Source organism: Nansenia antarctica (genome assembly GCF_963989245.1).
Source record: "Nansenia antarctica genome assembly, chromosome: 17".
Lineage (NCBI taxonomy): Eukaryota > Metazoa > Chordata > Actinopteri > Argentiniformes > Microstomatidae > Nansenia > Nansenia antarctica.
In genome coordinates this window covers 13,425,693-13,445,756 of record NC_137687.1, presented here as the reverse complement: position 1 = coordinate 13,445,756, position 20,064 = coordinate 13,425,693, and the positions used below count along the sequence as shown (strand labels likewise).

General features: G+C 44.4%; 1 protein-coding gene across 1 annotated transcript in view; it reads right to left on the bottom strand.

Moving 5' to 3' along the window:
• myo3a (myosin IIIA) overlaps nt 1-20,022 on the bottom strand; it is a gene marked incomplete at both ends in the record, with an annotated part of 39,235 nt that extends 19,213 nt beyond the window's left edge. Inside the window, 15 exons of the mRNA XM_080547303.1 lie at nt 483-565; nt 1,944-2,073; nt 2,535-2,623; nt 4,313-4,466; nt 6,761-6,905; nt 7,492-7,702; nt 9,204-9,330; nt 10,311-10,425; nt 10,538-10,636; nt 11,595-11,797; nt 13,486-13,590; nt 14,498-14,614; nt 15,722-15,821; nt 18,191-18,346; nt 19,967-20,022. Coding sequence (XP_080403429.1) covers nt 483-565; nt 1,944-2,073; nt 2,535-2,623; nt 4,313-4,466; nt 6,761-6,905; nt 7,492-7,702; nt 9,204-9,330; nt 10,311-10,425; nt 10,538-10,636; nt 11,595-11,797; nt 13,486-13,590; nt 14,498-14,614; nt 15,722-15,821; nt 18,191-18,346; nt 19,967-20,022 — 1,890 coding nt within the window. The remainder of the gene's footprint in view (nt 1-482; nt 566-1,943; nt 2,074-2,534; nt 2,624-4,312; nt 4,467-6,760; nt 6,906-7,491; nt 7,703-9,203; nt 9,331-10,310; nt 10,426-10,537; nt 10,637-11,594; nt 11,798-13,485; nt 13,591-14,497; nt 14,615-15,721; nt 15,822-18,190; nt 18,347-19,966) is intronic.
• Between the last annotated feature and the right edge of the window lie 42 nt (nt 20,023-20,064).

The window sequence follows — 20,064 nt, the reverse complement described above, 5'->3', positions numbered from 1 at the left end:
TCCCGTCTTTATATTGAGAAGCACAGAGAGAGAGAGAGAGAGAGAGAGAGAGAGAGAGAGAGAGAGAGAGAGATAAGAGAGGGGAGGGGGAGGCATACAGTAGCAGAAGGACACTCAAGGTTAGTTTGTCCATGAGAGACAGTTAACTTTTGAAAAGTACAATCAAAAGTCCCAGAAAGGACAGGAGACGTATGAAACAGAACAACAAGGATTCTACGTTCAGCATCCGAAAAGAGGGGATGCGTAAAAGAAGGTAACAAGAGAAAATATGACATATTACTTTGTTGGGGGAGTTTTAAAGGAGCAGCCCCAAGACAATATTGTTTATAACATCTGAGGTCATATTTCCGTATTTCTCTTGTGGATTTACCTGCCCAGGGACTGCTGAGGCAATTTAGCTACCCAGCTAATTCAGGGAGAGTCAATGACTGTCCATTGTCCCTTTTAAATAAACGAATACATCAAATAAACATTGGCAGTACCTTGGCAAAGCTCGTGGTGCGTTGAGGGGTTCGAGGGCTGTGGAGGGTGCTCATACCTTTACCCTTGGTGTGGGCCAGGTTCCCTGGGGGGAGGAGGGAGAGAAGGGGGGTAGAGGTCACTACAGATGGACAGACCACTGTGCCGTTATTTACCCTTTGAAGGAGTTAGTGATATACTGTAACTGGCCGTTATCCAATCAGAACAACGTTGCACATAATAGTCAACGATTAATGACATTTTAAGACATTTATAAGCATGAACTATCTACTGAAGCCGATCATGTGAACCTTCGTGAGTTGGGTCAAATGATAATAAATGACATTGCACTAAAAGGGAACAAGACATTAATGGTGGAGGAAATTGGAAATATTAAGGATCAAAAAGTATATCTATGATAGAATAAAATACCAATTTAAATTAATTAAGTAAATTAAAATTAAAGAACTGTCCATCACCAGTTTCTCTGAATTGCTGTCCCCTGTAAACCAAAAACCAAAATGTTAATTTGATACAAAATGATAGATTACACTATTGCATCTTCGTGTAAGAACAAGCAATTGCAATAATATTAGTTCAAAACTTGTTTGATTATAAAACAATGAATAAATAAACTAAATACATTCCAGAAGTGCTTGGTTAGACTACTTAACAACCACTTACTGTGTGCTGATTCAATAAAAGTATGTAGCCTAAACATGCACATGCTATGCTAATGTTATAATTTTAGCTTTAGCACTGTCGATAGACCAATGGAGAAGATGATCGTGAGGAGGCTCTGGTCTTCTCTCCAGGAGGATGTTAGCATGCTAGCGTGTTAGCATGTTAGCTTTCATTAGGTCAGAGGGGATGACGGTAAAAAAGGGCCAGTGCGAAAGCCGTAGCTCAATTAACCAGCTTTAGGGGAACATTAAAGAGTGATTATGTGATTATAGGGTACATTAAAGAGTGATTATGTGATTATAGGCTCTGTGATTGAGTTTGGGCTCAGTGGACTCAGCCATGCATCCTCTGCCAAGGTAGGGTACTCACTATGCAAAGGCAAGATTTTCACAACAAAAGTCCGGCCTCCAATAACAGTATTCTGCGCTGAAAAGAGCAACATTTACCTGTTTGCTTTGTCTCTGCTAGCAGTTACAGTTTCAACCAACTTGAAAAGGTTTGTGAAGGTTATTAAATGAAAATATTGATGTTGTACAGTATTAATCACCACATCATTGTCTTCTTGTCTTTATACAGTGGTTAACAATTCCAAGTGAGGAAAAATATAATCAGTGCTCTGTTAAACAACAAGAAAATAAGTACATTTGAGAGACTTCCTGAGTAATAGCAAAGGCTAGTACAGAGAAACATTTAGGGGATGTTGTTGGTATGATTGTGGCCAATAGAGATTCTTTGGTGTTCAAGTTCATAGGTTTCTTTGATGTGGGGAGGAGAAAATGAGCTGATCAGGTCAGGTTTACCTGTCTTGGTGAGAGGGTGGGTGACAAGTTTGCGAATCAGCTCGTTCTCTGATGACCTTAGCAGAAGGACGATATCTGCTGGTAGAGTGTCTCTGTTTTTAGCCAGGAAACCTCCAGCGTTGTAAATCACCTGCAGGTAGACAGCCAGGAGGTGAGAACATACCAAACATACCGTTAGCCTCATAGCATAATCACCTAAGTCATGCTTCACTTGTGGTCAGCCGAGCCATCTTTGTATGTAGTGTCAAACATGTCTATACCAAAGAGATGACTTGGGCAGATAGTGATTTTGGAATGTAACAAGCATCATGCTGATGGCATAGGCAATAATGCACAGTGAATCAGCAGTGTTAGGAGAGTAGAGTTAGGCAGATATCTAAATTTGGCCAAAATTATGCTACGAGGCTAACGGTATGAAACCCTGAAAGATATAAAGGATAAAAAAGTTAATGTTACTGAACAAAATATTGAGACTCATCTCAGAGACAATATTACGTTTCAGTGGGCTGTAATAATACAGTCTTATGATTGGACGAGAATAAGATGGGTTTCAGAGAGAAGACTATAACATAGTAATAACATAGTAACAACCTTTCCTGCGTAGTGGTGAATACCAAACCCCAGGTCCACCCTCTTTGGTCTCCAGAAGTTCTTGGATTTGAGGTTGTCTTCAAACTTCTCTGTAGTAAAGGACAAAGTTCAAACGGGTTAATTAGAGAGCTGCTTACTTCATTTATTCAGGTAATTCTGCTTAATTCTGGAACGTGAAGGTGTGGCCAGTGGAGGTGGGCTGCAGAGGCTTTGTAGCCAGCTCCACCACAAGGCTCCTGAGGGCAGTAGGGATCAGAGGACAGGCCCAACGGAAGGCAATTAAAGAACTGTCCACTGCAGCAGAACGGAGCAGTCACTGGCTGTGGCTGAAACGTAGGGACCCAACATGGGCTCCCAAATGACCACGTGGTGCCACCGTGCGACACACACCCAGGCCTGATCAGCCTGTGGTGGGCCAACCTCGGCAGAGGGTGTCTTGTGATAAATGGCCGAAACACCAATGAGGTCGGGGACCACAACTGAAGATGTGTCGTACTGGTGGCACCACGTGATCATTGCCAAATTCCACTCCACCCAAGAGGACATCTCCAACTCCACTCAGTCAATTGTTGCGCTAATTATTTAGGGATTTTAACATCTAGTCCTATTAAGAATCCTTTAGGGGGAGAACCACAGTGGTTTTCAAACAGCTAATTATGTACCGATGTTTAGTTTTCCTTTAGGAGCTTTTAACACTAGAACAGACGTGTCTTTTTACCTACTAAAAGAGCCGCCTCTTTAGAATGTAAAGTGTTAAAGTAGCACACTGCATTATGTAGAGCTGCTAAAGATGTCTTAGTGTGGCTTACTAAGTTACTAAGCAGGAAAAAGCTGGTGTGTAAACTTAGAATGTAAGAAGGAGTAAATGTTTCATGGTTGTGGCTCTGTCGGTTCATGTGACAAATGCTGTGTCTGTGTGTGTGTGTGAGTGTGTGTGTGGCTGTGTGTGCGTGTGAGTGTGTGTATGTGGCTGTGTGTGTGTGTGTGTGTGTGTGTGTGTGTGTGTGTGTGTGTGTGTGTGTGTGGCTGTGTGTGTGAGTGTGTGTTGTGGTCAAATGCTGGTGCGCATTACTCCATCAGGTCGAGGGCTCGTTTCGGCAATACGGAACACCTGCGACGCGAACAGGTGGAGGAGAGAAAAGCAGAGGCGGAGGCGTCAGAGAGGGAGAGAGCGACTACGCGGCCAGACGCGTATGGGTGAGGGCCGTGGTACGGCGGAGTATGTTTATGCCTGGTGGGGTTAAGCCTCTGTCTTATTCCCCACAGTGAGGAGAGAGAGCCGGGAGCAATGGAGAGCCTGCCGCTAGCGGAGCGACCAGCCCCTCTGCCCAAATAACCCCGGAGGTCGGAGACGGGACACCGGAGTGTCCCCCCGACAGGATAAATAAGTCCACCCTTTTGACCTCCCTCAGAGGCTCCTTAAGTTAAACCGTTAGCCGCCAGGAGGCGAGTTTTAGTTGGACCTTTTTTTGCTTTCTTCTTAAACTCTTTTTTTCTAAATAAATGCGTCCAGTGGGCAGTTTTGTAATTTTAGCGCTGTGTTGTCTCCTGTCTGGGTGGTGTGTTTACCGGGTCTACGTAGTGGTCACCACAGTGTGTGTGTGTGTGTGCGTGTGTGTGTGCGTGTGGCTGTGTGTGTGTGTGTGTGTGTGTGTGTGAGTGTGTGTAGTCCTAGTGGAGACTGTGTGTGTGTAGTCCTAGTGGGTATTGTGCGTAGTCGTAGTGGGGATTGTGTGTAGTCCTAGTGTGTGTGTGTGTGTGTGTGTAGTGGGACTGGCCTACGAGGGTCTGGTCCGTGGCCTGGGGGAAGCGGCTCTCCTCGTCCAGCAGGGAGAGCATGCCCATGGGCTTCTGCAGGAACAGGTCCAGCAGCGGCCGGTTGTCCTCGTACTCAATCACCCGCGCATCCACATCCTCGTTCAGGTACTCATCCTGTAGACAGGGAGAGAGGTAAGGACAGTGGGTAAGGTAAGGGTTGAACTGCTTTCCGGACGTGATGGAGCGGGTTTCTAAACGAGTAAGTTCTCTGAAGTCCAACTTTCTCTCCACTCTCAGAAGTTCTCTTTTGGACTATCATATATAGATTATCCTTATTTGGTTTTCCTGGTATCATTTACGGTACATTAACATTTTGGACATTAAGCAGACGCCTTATTCCAAAGCGACTTACAATCAATACATTTGACTAAGCAAGTGAATCATCAATCCACCAGTCGTAGCAGGAAGAGTAATCTAGCTCAGGCCAGGGGCCATTGGCAGTCGTCGTGATAGAAGAAGAAAGAATCATAGATATATCAGACGCTATTGTGATGAACATAAGATTGAGACAAATCGTTCACACCAGAAATCTGCACCCTGTCATCAGAGAAATGTCTACTGGCATCCGAATGTTTCCATACCAGGTTTTGGCCAGCATATGGATATTGCCCAGGTATAACTTTGCTCCCCAGTACTGGTCAACCACATTCATCATACCAGAGTTGGCCTATCGCAAACTTGTGACATTAGAATTATAAGGTTCTATCTCCATTTTTGTAAAAATTTACTTTTTTACATAATCTGATCCATTAGGTGTTTATTAATGCCTGTGTGGTGTTATTTTTAAATGTTGACATTTTTGACAGTTAGTAATTAATCAAATACAAAGGTTCCATCTCACAAAACATAATGGAATGTAAAAACTTTGACGCTCAATATCTCTGAACTGCCCTAAACGGAGATAGAACCTTATAATTCTAAGCTCACGAACTGCCAACTCTCACCCAGGAGCCAGGTCCATATAACACCTGTCCTCTCCAGCACCGAACCAAACGTGCCTCCACAAGACTAGATCTGCCTCACAAGTGTCTGCCAGCTGTCCGAAGTCATCCCTCTCTTCAGGTAAATGCCTTTTAGCATGTGCCAAATATTAGACCATTAAAAAGCATATTTTCGTGGTCTGGGGTGGTCCAGTGGTCTAGAACCCACGGCCTAGAGTGCACAAATATGCCCATGTCCGCATGGGTTAGAATCCGGCCCATGCCCTGCTGACATGCCCTCTCTCTCTCTCTCCCTTCTTCTCCTTACTTTCCTGTCTGTCTTCACTGTATCTGTCCAATAAAATGAAAAATATGAGTGGGACTGCCCCAGAAAAAATTACTTAAAGCATTATGTTCAGTGATGTTTTGAGAAGAGACACATGACTGTAATATCTGGCCATGTCTGGCCATCTGGATATGCTGGTGAATGTATTATATGGACACTATCGCACCTTAGAAATCCTGTTGGCTCTCCACATACCGTACAGTACTACTATATACAGTATATCTGGGCCTCGTGCCAACAGTGCCCCAGTGAGAGTTTAAATCCTACACACTGTCTTTAACTCCTAATTGACCCTCATTGGCGGTGATTTATGACACCTCTCTATGGGGTTAGACTAAAGCATTTAACATGAGCAAACCGCTCTCTGGCCCGAGGCAAAATAGACCCCCGGGACCATCGCTGGGAAACTCCCAAACCACCCCTTTTTCACCATGAATAACGGCGGAAGCGTTATTTCACCCTTGCCGACTCGTTTAACACCGCCGGGTGACAAACGATGACGCGCGATCACTATTTAGATGTAAATGAGGTCCGGAGCTCCAAGGTTGAAAAGCACTCATGAGAACTCTCCCAGGAGAACCTTCACCCACTCAGACAGTTTTCATATGATTTCAGAGAGACAGCTATGTTTAGAGGCACAGGCAGGAAATGGGGCAGTATATACCTGCTCCCAGGCGAATATGTGTTGGTTGAAGTAGAGGGGTACTGCTTGTCCCCCCCCCAAAGAGCCATTCCTTTTTGGTCAGGCTGCATTTGTAAATAAGAATTTGTTCTTACATGTTTGCCTGGTTAAATAAAGGTTAAATAAAATATAATAAATAAATACCTGCTCCCAGGTGAATATGTGTTGATTGAAGTAGAGGGGTAGTATATACTATTTGGTGGTCTAGTGGATAGTGAGTTGGACTTGTGATCGGAAGGTTGTGAGTTCAAATCCCGCCTGAAACCACACCACTACTAGTGTGCCCTTGAGTAAGGCACTTAGCCCTCAGTTACTCCAGGGGGAATGTCTCTGTAATTCATAATTGCAAGTCGCTTTGGATTAAAAGCGTGTGCTAAATGGCAAAATTATTATTAATTAATTATTATATACCTGCTCTCAGGCGAATATGTGTTGATTGAAGTAGAGGGCTACTATATACCTGCTCCCAGGCGAATATGTGTTGGTTGAAGTAGAACTGGATCTGCTCGTTTGCGATGTTGATGCAGAGCTGCTCGAAGGAGTTCTTTTTAAAGTTCTCGAAGCCGAAGATGTCCAGGATGCCAATGTTCAGCCCCCCGTCCTCCCTGGAAGAGAGGGATGAAGGGAAATGACTATTTAGACAGTGAAAAATAATCGATGAGGGAGAGAGAAAAGAAGGTCAGGGAGGTTTATCATGAGTTTATTACTCCAGTTATTATTCTATTAGCTAAGTTTAACATTTAATTTTCAAGGCATCTTCAAAAGTCAAATCTCTCATCTCTCTCATCATCGTTTCCTAGCTCAAACACATCAGTTCTTAATATTAGTACACACACACAAGCGCACGCACACACACACACACACACACACACACACACACACACACACACACACACAACCGTCCTCTAACCTCCCACCACACACACTCACACCCCCTCCACTGCCCTCTCTCTCTCTCTCACCCCCTCCACCGCCCTCTCTCTCTCTCTCACCCCCTCCACCGTTCTCTCTCTCTCACTCACCCCCTCCACCGTCCTCTAGCCCCCCCCTCACCCTGGCTGGTTGTCTGGCCTGGTTGTCTGACCAGCTGAAGAGCTGTTCGTACAGGGCTACTTGGCCATGGCCCCCCCACACCCCCCCCACCACACACATCCCCTCCCCTCCGCCTCTCTCTCTCTCTCTCTCCCTCACCCTGGCTGGTTGTCTGGCCTCAGCAGGGTGTTGATGCGGTTGACTATCCAGCTGAACAGCCTCCCGTACAGGGCCTTGGCCATGGCGTCCCGCACCTCCCGGGCCTTCTCCACCGTGTTGGGCCGGACGATGGTCTCCCCCCGCGCCACCACGCAGTGGGACGTCAAGGCCTCCTGCAGCTCGTCTGGCCGGATGCACAGCAGAGACGCAGCTATGGGGGAGGGGGGGGGGGGGGGGGGAGACATGAGACAGACATGGGGATGGGGGGGAGACAGACATGGGGATGGGGGGGAGACAGACATGGGGATGTGATCCATTTTGAAACATCTTGTTACCCCTCTTCAGATCATGACGTTTCATCAACAACACAAAGTGTTTAAACCTTAACCTTTAAACCCTAACCCTAACCCTAAACCTAAACCTTAACCTTTAAACCCTAACCCTAACCCTACTACACATGTATCATTGTAGTGGCAGGTGGACATAACAATCAAGACTTCATGATGCCTTCTTAAAGTGTTATTTAATTGAAGTATGAAGTGATAAATACCAAGTGATTTTATTTGCCTTATGGTATTATATTTTCTGGAGAAATGTATGGGTGTTTTATGCAATAGTATATGGCTATGATCAAACAAATTTCATTCGAAAACCATCTCATCTTGTATCCTGACAAAGGATATATTTAAGAAACCGTCCGTGATTTTCTTTCGTTTGTGGTGAAGATCCCATGTCATTTCCTCTTTCACAGCGCCCATTCTTCTGTTGCATTGAGAATAGGCCAATCCGTGTCAACCATCGGAGAACATTCCTGTATTGCATTTCCATCTCAGACGATGCCTTGATAGTATTGACAGTAATTCCCCCCAATCCTGTTAAATGACCAATCCTCTGTCTCCAGGAAAGCGTCGAAATTGACCGAGAACAATCCCGTTCTCTTTGCAACCATATTCGTAAACAAAAACAACAACAAGATAACAGTTCCACTGCCTGCAGCTGGTAAAGTATGATAACTGGCTTCCACACTATAAGGTTCAGATACCAGCCTACTGCTCTCTCATCCATCACATCTAGCAGATAAACCCCTGTCTGGACAGCTCGCTAACGACCCGAAGAACATGTCCAAAGCAGAAGTATAGTATATCAAGAACATTACATTTGTTGTAATCGTACGTTCTACGAAGACCACATTCTAAAATGACATTCCTTGTTACAACATTCGAGGACTACGGATGCAAATTCGCTCACAGCTAAACCTGGCATATTTACTGTGTCACCATACTCTGTATAAGTGACTGTTCATTAACGTGCACTGTCCTGACTAAAGATCTATCTATCTCTCTCTCTCTCTCTCTCTCTATCTCTCTATCTCTCTCTCTATCTCTCTCTATCTATCTATCTATCTATCTACAACGTTCATACAAAATCCATCCCATGTCAAGATGTGTCCAGCTCAATGTAAACATAACATATGACCAGGGGTCATATGCTAGGGGTACTGTCTATACTGCATCTCCACAGCAGTTAACCCCCGCCAGGCCTCTCTGCAGAGATAAAGGACATTACTAAGAGGGTTTGCAGGATTGGGAGGGAGTCATGTGGTATCTTTGAATCACACCAGATAGTGATCTGTGTATGTGTGTGTGTGTGTGTGTGTGTGTGTGTGTGTGTGTGTGTGTGTGTGTGTGCGTGTGTGTGTGTGTGTGTCTCACCGTTCTCCAGAACAGCGATGTTGGAGATGTTGCTCTTGTCTGTTTGGTGCTCGGTCGCCACGGCAGTGAACTCGATGTCGCCCGTGTTCAGGATGGCCGCCAAGGTGCTGTACACACTGCCCAGTTCCTGAAGGACAACGGTCTGTCGTTTATATCAGGTTATGATGTTTAAATCATGTTCGTCTAATGTAAGCAACGTGATTATGAAGTTTGAAACCCGTGGTTGAACTTGAACGTACTAAGACATTCTTGGTAATTGCATTAAAACACCGGACTTATTTATTTTTAATAGGGGTTTACTGTAGTAAAGCATCTACTCACCAATGGCATTTTAACATATCGTTAGCCTCATAGCATAATTGTCTAAGTCATATTGTGTCCAGATTGAGATATCTGCCTAACTCTACTTTTCTAACACTGCTGATTCACTGTGCATTATTGCCTACTATGTCATCAGAATGCTTGTTACATTCCAACATCACTATCTGCCCAAGTCATCTCTTTGACATAGGCATGTTTGACACTACATACAAAGATGGCTCGGCTGACCACAAGTGAAGCATGACTTAGGCAATTATGCTATGAGGCTAACGATATTACACAATTCCATCTGTGTGATGACTCTGAAGTCCCTGCTACATGCCATCCTATACAGTCACCAGACTCAGACTGATGATGTCTCTCGCTACCTCACAATCACCCTGCTCTCTCCTGATGGTGAATTGCTGCTCCAAAGTTAGCATGGTTCAGCTAGCATTGATTATATCATCATGACAGATGCGCTTCAGATACACCCTGTCTTCACAGGAAAGGCAAAGAGGAGACTGAGAGGTGGTTACATCACCAGGCAGAGCGCCCGGTGACTTCGCGGTAAGTACTATTGACGTGTCCACCTTAAAACGCACCTCTGGGCTTTATTAGCTCCTATGAGGCTAACCGCTAAATGACAGAACGCCCTACGGCGGTCCATAGTCCTGACGCTCTCCCTGTGATCATCGCACATTGTCTATCGATTCACAAGGTTTATATGGGGGTGTAACCTTGTTGTGAGCGAGCGTTTCGTCGCTTTAGTAGCCAGTAATTAACCCAGCGTGTAGTGTACTGTACCTCCAGGGTAAAGCCGATGACCTTGAAGCACTGCTCCACTGCGTTAAACTGCTCCTTGTAGAAGGCGTTGCTCACGATGTCAGGCCCTAATTTAATGTGCTCGTTGCACAGATACCTGACGGAGATATAAATAACAACTACGGTGAAGATTGGGGGGTTTTCAGAAGGTAAGGAGGACATGGGAGTTTATAAATGCAGAGGGGTAAATAATAGTGTTTGAAACGTACTTTGGAGTTTTGCTGTCGGAGAGCTTGTAGTGGGCGAGCTTCTTCCTCTCAGAGAGACCAGCGTAGACGTAGTAGAAGACGTGGAAGTTCCTCTCTCCTCTGCAAGCGTAGACACAAGGAAACATTTTCTCAATTTTGCCACTTCGAATTCAAATACGAACTCAGACTAGAGTCTAAAAAAAACACCACTCTCCGAAAAGGTCACCAGCCCTTCGCCATCTGTACAGTATATCTATCTTCTAACACTTCTGCGGTTATTCTTTGAAGTAACCCAATAAGGAAACGCGAGGAGGCTATAATCTTTGATCAAACCAGGAAATAAGCTCTCTCTCTCTCGATTTGACCCTCCAGTGCTCCCCTGGCCACATGATAACATCGGGATGGATTAAGTTGCTGAGAGAGAAGAAGGCAAATGTCACCACCCTCTGAGAGAGAGACAAAAACATCACACACTGATCCAGTCTGGAGATAAGACGCATTGCCCTTTCATAGACTAACACACAGTCATACATAGCTTGTGTTTCTATGTCAATGGCATATGAAGGTCATATTCCTTATGATGGCTTATGAGTGTCATAGGAAGGCTTTTTATTAGTCATATAAGTAGCACTACAGTCAATGTCACTTGAGGAAATGAATAGAGAAACACATCTTAGATACAGGAGCTAAGATCTGAATGTCAGTGCGCGGAAGAACATTATAGGCCTTAAATAATGGCTCACATGTTCGACATGAAGCATTTCTATTGGTCACACGAAGGCCTTAATGGTAATTGGACTGACTTATATAGCGCCTTATTCCAAAGCGCTTTACAATGGCCATTCACACACCCATTCACACACACATTCACACACCGATGGCGGCAAGCTACCATGCAAGGTGCCGGCCCGCTCACTGGGAGCAATTTGGGGATCAGTGTCTTGCCCAAGGACACTTCGACACGTGGCCAAGCCAGGGCTCGAACCACCGATCTGCTGACCTTGCGATCATTAGACGCCGGCTCTACCTCCTGAGACACAGCCGCCCCCCCGAGGGTCTTGATGAAGCTGTTACTCACGCGGCCTGGTGGATGACGCGGGACTTCTCCAGGAGGTACTCTGAGATCTGCGCTCCGACCACGGTCCCGCCGCTGGTGAACTTCATCTCCAGGTACTTCCCGAAGCGGCTGGAGTTGTCGTTGATGACGGTCCCGGCGTTCCCAAACGCCTCCACCAGGTTGTTGACCAACAGGATCTTCTCCTGGAGCGTCCGATTATTGGCCTGTAAGGACACGTTACTGATAAGTAAAACATCCACATATTATCAGCCTCATAGCATAACAATGACATATTGTTAGCCACATAGCATGAGTCATGCTTCACTTGTGGTCAGCCGAGCCATCTTTGTATGTAGTGTCAAAAACGCCTATGTCAAAGAGATGACTTGGGCAGATAGTGATGTTGGAATGTAACAAGCATTCTGATAGGCTGATGGCATAGTAGGCAATAATGCACAGTGAATCAGCAGTGTTAGGAGAGTAGAGTTAGGCAGATATCTCAATTTGGCCCAAATGATGACTTAGGCAATTATGCTACGAGGCTAACGATATGGTATAACAGACACTGTATAGAAGTTGACGTGAGAGGACAGAGAGAGAACAGTTAGCCTAATGAAAATCAGAAGGGACGCTCTGCCAATGTTTGGTTATTGTTCTATTTCATTAAACGTTCATTCTTCAGTCATCACATATCAAATCCCAAACGCTGAAAATGAAGTAGTTCAAATTATTTCCCATTATGCCATCGAATCACCACTGTCACTCTCCCTGACTCCTACAGGAGCTTCAAATCAGTCACTGATTACTGACTGTTGAGACAATTTACATAATATGGCGCACCCGCATCTTGACAATTATTTAAATATGTACAGTTTCTTGTTTGGAACGGCACAGCACCTGATTGTTGTTTTTCTCAAGTAAAATTGTCTTCTTGTCATGTTGTAATGACCTTGCAAGACATGTGTTATAACTAGTGTATGACGGCATCATAAAGGTGTTATATGTCTATCACGACGACTGCCAGTGGCCCCTGGCCTGAGCTAGATTACTCTTCCTACTAACTGGTGAGTTGATGATTCACTTACTTACGTCAAATGTATCGATTGTAAGTCGCTTTGGAATAAGGTGTCTGCTAAATGCCAAACATGTACATGTAATGTAAATATATGTGTGTCATAACTAGCGTATGACTAGCGTATGACAGCATCATAAAGGTGTTATATGTGTGTTATAACTAGAGTATAGAGCATATGACAGTGTTATATATGTGTTATAAAGGTGTTATGTGTGTTATAACTATCATATGACAGTGTTATATATGTGTTATAAAGGTGTTATGTGTTATAACTATCATATGACAGTGTTATATATGTGTTATAAAGGTGTTATGTGTGTTATAACTATCATATGACAGTGTTATATATGTGTTATAAAGGTGTTATGTGTGTTATAACTATCATATGACAGTGTTATATATGTGTTATAAAGGTGTTATATGTGTGTTATAACTATCATATGACAGTGTTATATATGTGTTATAAAGGTGTTATATGTGTGTTATAACGAGCATATGACAGTGTTGTATAAGGTTTATGATGACTCACCTTCCCCAGTACCGTGAGCTGCTGGACCAGCAGATGGGCACTCTCTGTCTTCCCCGCGCCACTCTCTCCACTGATAACAATGCACTGCACACACACACACACACACACGCACGCACGCACGCACGCACGCACGCACGCACGCACGCACACACACACACACACACACACACACACAAACATACACACACACACACACACACAGTCATCATGATCAACTCTGGACCTCTTCTAGTCTTATACAATACTACATCCCAATGACATCGTCAATACTTTCCAACATTCCATGTTTCATTATAGCACGACAGTACCTGGTCTGCATTGTACGACACCATGGACTGGTAGGCTATGTCAGCCACAGCAAAGATGTGTGGTGGGTTGGCGGTGCGTTTAGCTCCAATGTACACCTTTGTATACTGTACAGGAGGGGATACAGTGTTTACATTCAGGACACACGCACGCTCATATAGAGCTAGCATTTGGAAAAAGATAGGAAGTTTAGTCACAGTGGGAAAGTGCCAGTATATTGATTCACAAATAGAGAGGAAAAGACAGCGATAACTATGTCCGTATTTGTATGGTAAGCTAATATTCAAAACAGTAGCTTCTAAACATGCTAACTCCTAATAACATATGTGACAGAGTCTGATCATTTGGTCCGCATGACGGCTACCAATCAAAATGTTCGGACTTTTCTTTTGAAACACGGAACTACGGAAATGCGAATCACAACACAAACTCGCTAGTAATTAGAGTAATCCCCACTACTACCTAGTTAACTAGAACACTACTTTACATTGTTAGCAGGCTCACAAAACAAGCTGTGTTAGTTGACTAGCGATGTGTCATTTATTTTCAACAACGCGGAAATGTATTCACATTTTCCAAAAGAAAAGTCAGATCATTACATCAGATCCCGACATGAGGACCAAATGATCAGACTGTGTCACATGGTTTATGTTACTCTCATGACAGTGTTATGTAGTCCTTATTACAGATGGTTCAGGTAAAGCGTTCTGAGAAAGGGAGAGATAACAGTAGCTGTCATAACAGAGAGGAAGTGAAGAAAGAAGTGATAGATGGAGAGGTGCAGGCGGGGAGGTACAGAGGAGAGGGGGAACGAGAGACAGATGTGTGTGAGGATGAGAGGCAGAGTAAAGGGACTACAGCCAACTTTGAAACACCGTAGAGCGAAACAGTTTGACCGAATTTGACACATTAACACACATAAGAACACACACACACACACACATAAGAACACACACACACACACACACACACACACACACACACACACACACACACACACACACACACACACACCTCTTGGCCGTAGATATCCATCTTGTGAAAGGGGTTGACAGCAATGAGGATATCCCCGACGTAGGTATATATCTGGTTCTTCGTGTAGCGATTCTGAAGCTGCTCTGTGACTACGTTCTGGGAACAGATGAAACGGTTAATATACCGTTATATTATCTGACATTATAACGGTATAGTTTATGACTCAAGGCCTTCAATGTAGAGGAAAGGAGCAGTTATTGGCTGTGAATACTATTGTAACCGATAAACACAACCACAGTCCAATGTCTTGGACTCTACACTCTTTGTGAAGGGTTCTACGTGGAACCCAACAGGGTTCTTCAAGGGTTCTCCAAAGGGTTCTCCCACAGGAACAGGCAAGGAACCTTTTTTGTGTTCTTAATTTCCAAAGACTGTAGTCTGGTGTTCTGCTATCCAAACTCAAACTCTCACGCCCCATCTCCACCTTGATTCTATCAAGCACTGTGCTTCATTATTCATTATTCATTTCCCTCCCTCCTCCCTCGGCTGAGACAGGGACATAAACAAAAACAGCCAAGTTCCCCCAGCCCCCCCGTTCTCCCTCACATTGCTACAATTCACATCTTGAAGGATGGGGTGAAAATATCCATGGGCGACTGAACGATTTGTATCGTTCAATACGTCCAATGGAGAAACTCAACTTTGATGAATCACCCTGCATGTGTTTGGGACACATATTGCTATTTTGTTTTCTATGCTTTTCCATTCGTTTAACATCAAAGTGGTTCGCCTAGGGAGAAATTCTTCTTCTGAGAAAACACATTATAAGATTAATACATAACTTGCCTTGGTGGGAGAGTTTGTCAATATAAACTGTATATATCACACATTGGCAACAATAAATGTGACAAAAACAGTGACTGACTGAATCATTTTTCCACACTGATAAATAATTCAACGTATCAGGGATCTGAAACTACAGTATGGTATGTAACTTGTCTATAGTAAACATTGAACCCCCTTGAACACCCTTGTGTCCTGGGGTGGTCCAGTGGTCTAGCACCACAGTCTACACTGCACATATGCCCATGTCAGCATGGGTTAGAATCCGGCCCATGCCCTGCTGACATGCCCTCTCTCCCTTCTTCTCCTTACTTTCATGTCTGTCTTCACTGTATCTGTCCAATATTCATTTAATGAAAAATATGAGTGTGACTGCCCCACTCTGAGAAAAATACTTAAAAAAAACATTGAAGCCTTTACCTCATCCAGAACTTCCAGGGTGGCCAGGTCATCCACTTCCTCGGGGGAGGGGTCTGATGATGTCACATAGCTGCCCTTCTTAGTGTGTATGCGTTCATGCCTGCCATACAGGAAGCACAAAGCTAGTCTCACTGTGGGAAATGGATCAGATCTAAACACAAACTAATAACCAGGGGAACATGTAGGAGGAGGCAGGGAGGTGATGGTTGCACTAAACTGCCAGTTGTGGATTACTTACTAGCTATGGTAGTGAAAATAATTTGAATGTGTTAAAGGAATTGAACACATTTCTTTATTCTGACCTTCATTCATACCAATCCCTTTTGGATCTCTTCTTTGTCGACCTCTTATCTACTTACATCGAAGCAAATTAGAAAGAAATCTCCCCTAATTATGGACAAGAATCCAACCCATACAAGATGTACACAAGGATACCATAGGCTACAGTATCTGTTCCCCCTGATGAGTGCTGTGTTCATAGCTGTTGTGTTCATAGCTGTTGTGTTCATAGCTGTTGTGTTCTTCCTCTCCTGTCTTGTCCTTTCTGAGCTGCCTGTCTTCTCCCCAGGTCGACAAGTCGACCCGGAACCTGCGGCCCTCAGACATGGGTCCAATTCCCCCCCTCCCGAACCAACCTACGGACCTTCGGGGACAGAGCCTTCAGTGTGGCAGCACCCACCCTCTGGAACTCTCTCCCCACAGTGATCCACAACGCCCCCACCCTGGACACCTACCTTGGACACTTTCAAATCAGCCCTCAAAACTCATCTGTTCACCAAGTTTTTAGTTTAGTTTTGTCACTATCGCTGTCTTTTTGTTATCTTTGCTTTTTTTCTGTTGTGTCAGTCTGACTTTCTGTCTGCAAAATGTGTAAAGTGTCCTTGGGTCTGAGAAAGGCGCTATTATAAAACTAAGCTATTATCATTATAAATAATATGTCAAACTGTTCTGATCGTGTCTCTCTGACTCTATCTTGGATATCGTCTGGATTCGGTTTATTTTGATAAAGGTAACAATTTGATGATATAGTAATGGTGGTGTATGACACAGTAATAACAGTGTGATATAAACTCCTCAAACAAAGTTCGGAAACGTTATTTTGGTCGATTATTCCTCCCCTTTAATAATACCAATTGGTATTGTATTTTATATCGTTGGAAAGCCTGATTAGTCACCTTTACAACGAGGTACAACATGTAAGGATCATGCATTCGTGGAATGTGCAACACAGCTAAAGGTGTGGTTAGCGGCCCGAAAAAAAATGCCATTGCTTATTGCAATATTCTTCTTTTTTTGAGGAGTTTATTTGGGTGGGTTCAATATGACAGTGAATTATAAGCACAAGACAGAGGTACGAACAAGACATCTACACCGACAAGTCGAAAGAACGAAAAACTACATCTTGAGTACTAGGGGGTGACACAGATCATGATGAGAACATTCTAGACACAGCACATGGGGGATGATTACAGCAAGGTGCTGAGTACTGGGTGAACACAAACAACTACAACAGTGAGCTCTCTGATTGGACAAACTACAACTAGAGAAAGTACATCTGATTGGACTAGAGAAGTCAGGTGACCTACGCCTACACATCTGCTCATAGGCATTCATATCCCCTACCTGTCTGTACTGTCTGTGCCTCTGTTTGTCTTTCCATGAAGGCTTAAATGACAGAAGTAACACCAACGTGTCATAAGCAGAGGTCAAAGGAGGGGTCTAGTGGGGGGTAGTTGTGGTCTAGTGGTTAGTGAGTTGGACTGCTGATCGAAAGGTTGTGTGAGTTTAAATCCTGCCTGAAACAACACCACCACTAGTGTGGCCTTGAGTAAGACAAGACTTAGCCCTCAGTTACTCCAGGGGGAATGTCCCTGTAATTCATAATTGTAAATCGCTTTGGATTAAAAACGTCTGCTAAATGGCAAATTCTCTCTTCTCAAAGGGAAGAGATGATATGACTTCGGTGAATGAATCTGGTAATTGGGCTTGGTGGGCATTTTGGCCCCCCCAAGAATCCCTCCTCCCTCCTCATTGGTGAAGCCTTGAGCTGGTGTCTTTCTGAAGGTGACAATTTAATCCAATGGCAGACAGGCAGTTGTGCAACTAGCAGTTAGATACGGTAATTAGTTAATTAATTAGATCGTTAGTAATTATAGTGTAACGGAGACGCTGAAAGTTAAAAGTGTTAACAATCCATAACATGTTTACATTCAACATATTGAACAACGATGTTGTTCACCATACTGTATCGTACTACTGTAGTGATTGAGTAATCAGATACACTTTTTGTTCGGTCCTGAACGGTCCTGTTGATCGGTCCTGTTTAACACTACCATGTAAGACCATGGACAGATACCGCATGGACCTATAGATGTCATATACATGCCATTATTCATACTGTACCTATAGATACCGCATGGACCTATAGATGTCATATACATGGGTTCTGAGAGTTGGTTCTGGCGGTACCTTTTTTTCCCAGTGATACCTATCTGCTGGTTGAGGTCTATCAGCTCCATCAGCTGTTTCTGCAGGACCCGCTCTCGGCCCACGATCTGCCTGATGAAGACGTGCTGCAGGAGGTCCGGGACGTTCGGCCGCAGCTCAAAGTCCTTGATCAGACACCTGCGGGTGGGACATGAATATGAGACACAGTCTGATCATTTACACGCACACACGCACGGACGCACACACACCGCACGCACGCAGTCACGTTCATACACCCACCCAACCACCCAGACACACACACACACACACACACCCACAGACGCACCCACACACACACACACACACACACACACACACACACACACACACACACACACACACACACACACACACACACACACACACACACACACACACACACAATCGTTGCACTCACTGGCTGATGAAGTCATTAAAGTTGCCTGTCCAGAGCTCTGGCTGGTGGAGGGTAGGAGGAGGGTTTCTGCGAGGGGGAAATCGAAAAGATAAATTGAAAAATAAGATGAAAAGAGAATTAGCCTCCGCAGCCTGGGAGGAGAGCAGAGAACAAAGGCTAATGCTCAGAGCAGGAAAGCTAACACTGTGGTTATTCTCCACTGAAGATACTGAGGGACACATTTCTGTAACAGTTCTATATTCATGTGTGGGGGAATGGATGGTCTCCTTGGTTCAACCCAATCTCAGGAAAAGCACAAAGCTAAATACACTTCTAGTCTTCTATAGATCACAGTTGCATAATGTATTAACCAAAAGGTATCAGCTTGTTCTCTTCAAAATGCTTGGTTTTCTTGGCCACGGGGAGAGAATGCCGGAGAATATCGCTCTGAATCAAAACGTAAAATGTAAAACAGCTGCTAATAGTTAGCGGCTAAAAAGGAACATCGCTATGAACGTTTAACTGCATGTTTATATTGCTACCATTAGCATAAACACCCATGACTCTGTACTCCCCCTCTGTAGCCAGAACTAGCATCTGCCATGGTAGCATCATACGGTTGTTCCTATAACAGGACAACCCACATCCTGACAGACACTGCTGGGGACCCCACCGACAAGGCCTCGTAGCTAAGGAACAATCGTGTTTATTTGTTCTAATCCGCTATCCTGTTTTAAAGTGGCTGTTTCTTAGCGAGAGGCTGCTTGGTACGCTAGCCGCTAATGCACTGGGGCCTGTTCACCACAAAGCACTGACAGCGATTAATTGCCCTAATGGGAGGGCATACATCTCCTGGTTATCACACGTCACAACCCATATAGACTGTGTCTGAGTCTGTGAGTGTGTGTGTGTGTGTGTGTGTGTGTGTGTGTGTGTGTGTGTGTGTGTGTATGTGTCCGACATTTAAATGGAGTCTGTTCCGCGGATGTTCCGTCTATTAAAATGCGGCCTTATCTGGAAGACACACAAACACATTGTGAAACGAAGATGGGGGGAGGGAGAGAGAGAGAGAAAGAGAGAGAGAGAGAGGCTGTTGTCTGAAGTGTAATACTTAACTGAATGTCCAAGGACCCGGGCGGACACACGGACGACAAGATAATGGAGAGTGTAAACACGTTTGCCTCGTGTGAAATGACAAAGCAACAACAATACTGAAATCAGTCAAGGACACTCATAGAGTATGGAGAGTCAAGGCAGCTCATTGGTAAGAACTCTCTTACAGTAAGGAGCCCAGGGGACTCTTTCCCTAGTACCACCTAGTTGGATTCCAGAGCGTAATTCTCTCCCCTGCGTAAGTGTAAGTATCGACTCTCCTGCCTTACCTGTGTTGGTGCGTTTTGCACTTAACCACTGTGACCACTTTTGCATCTACATGCATTGCTCATGGAATCATCTAACCTACCTCAGAGGTATGGGCTTG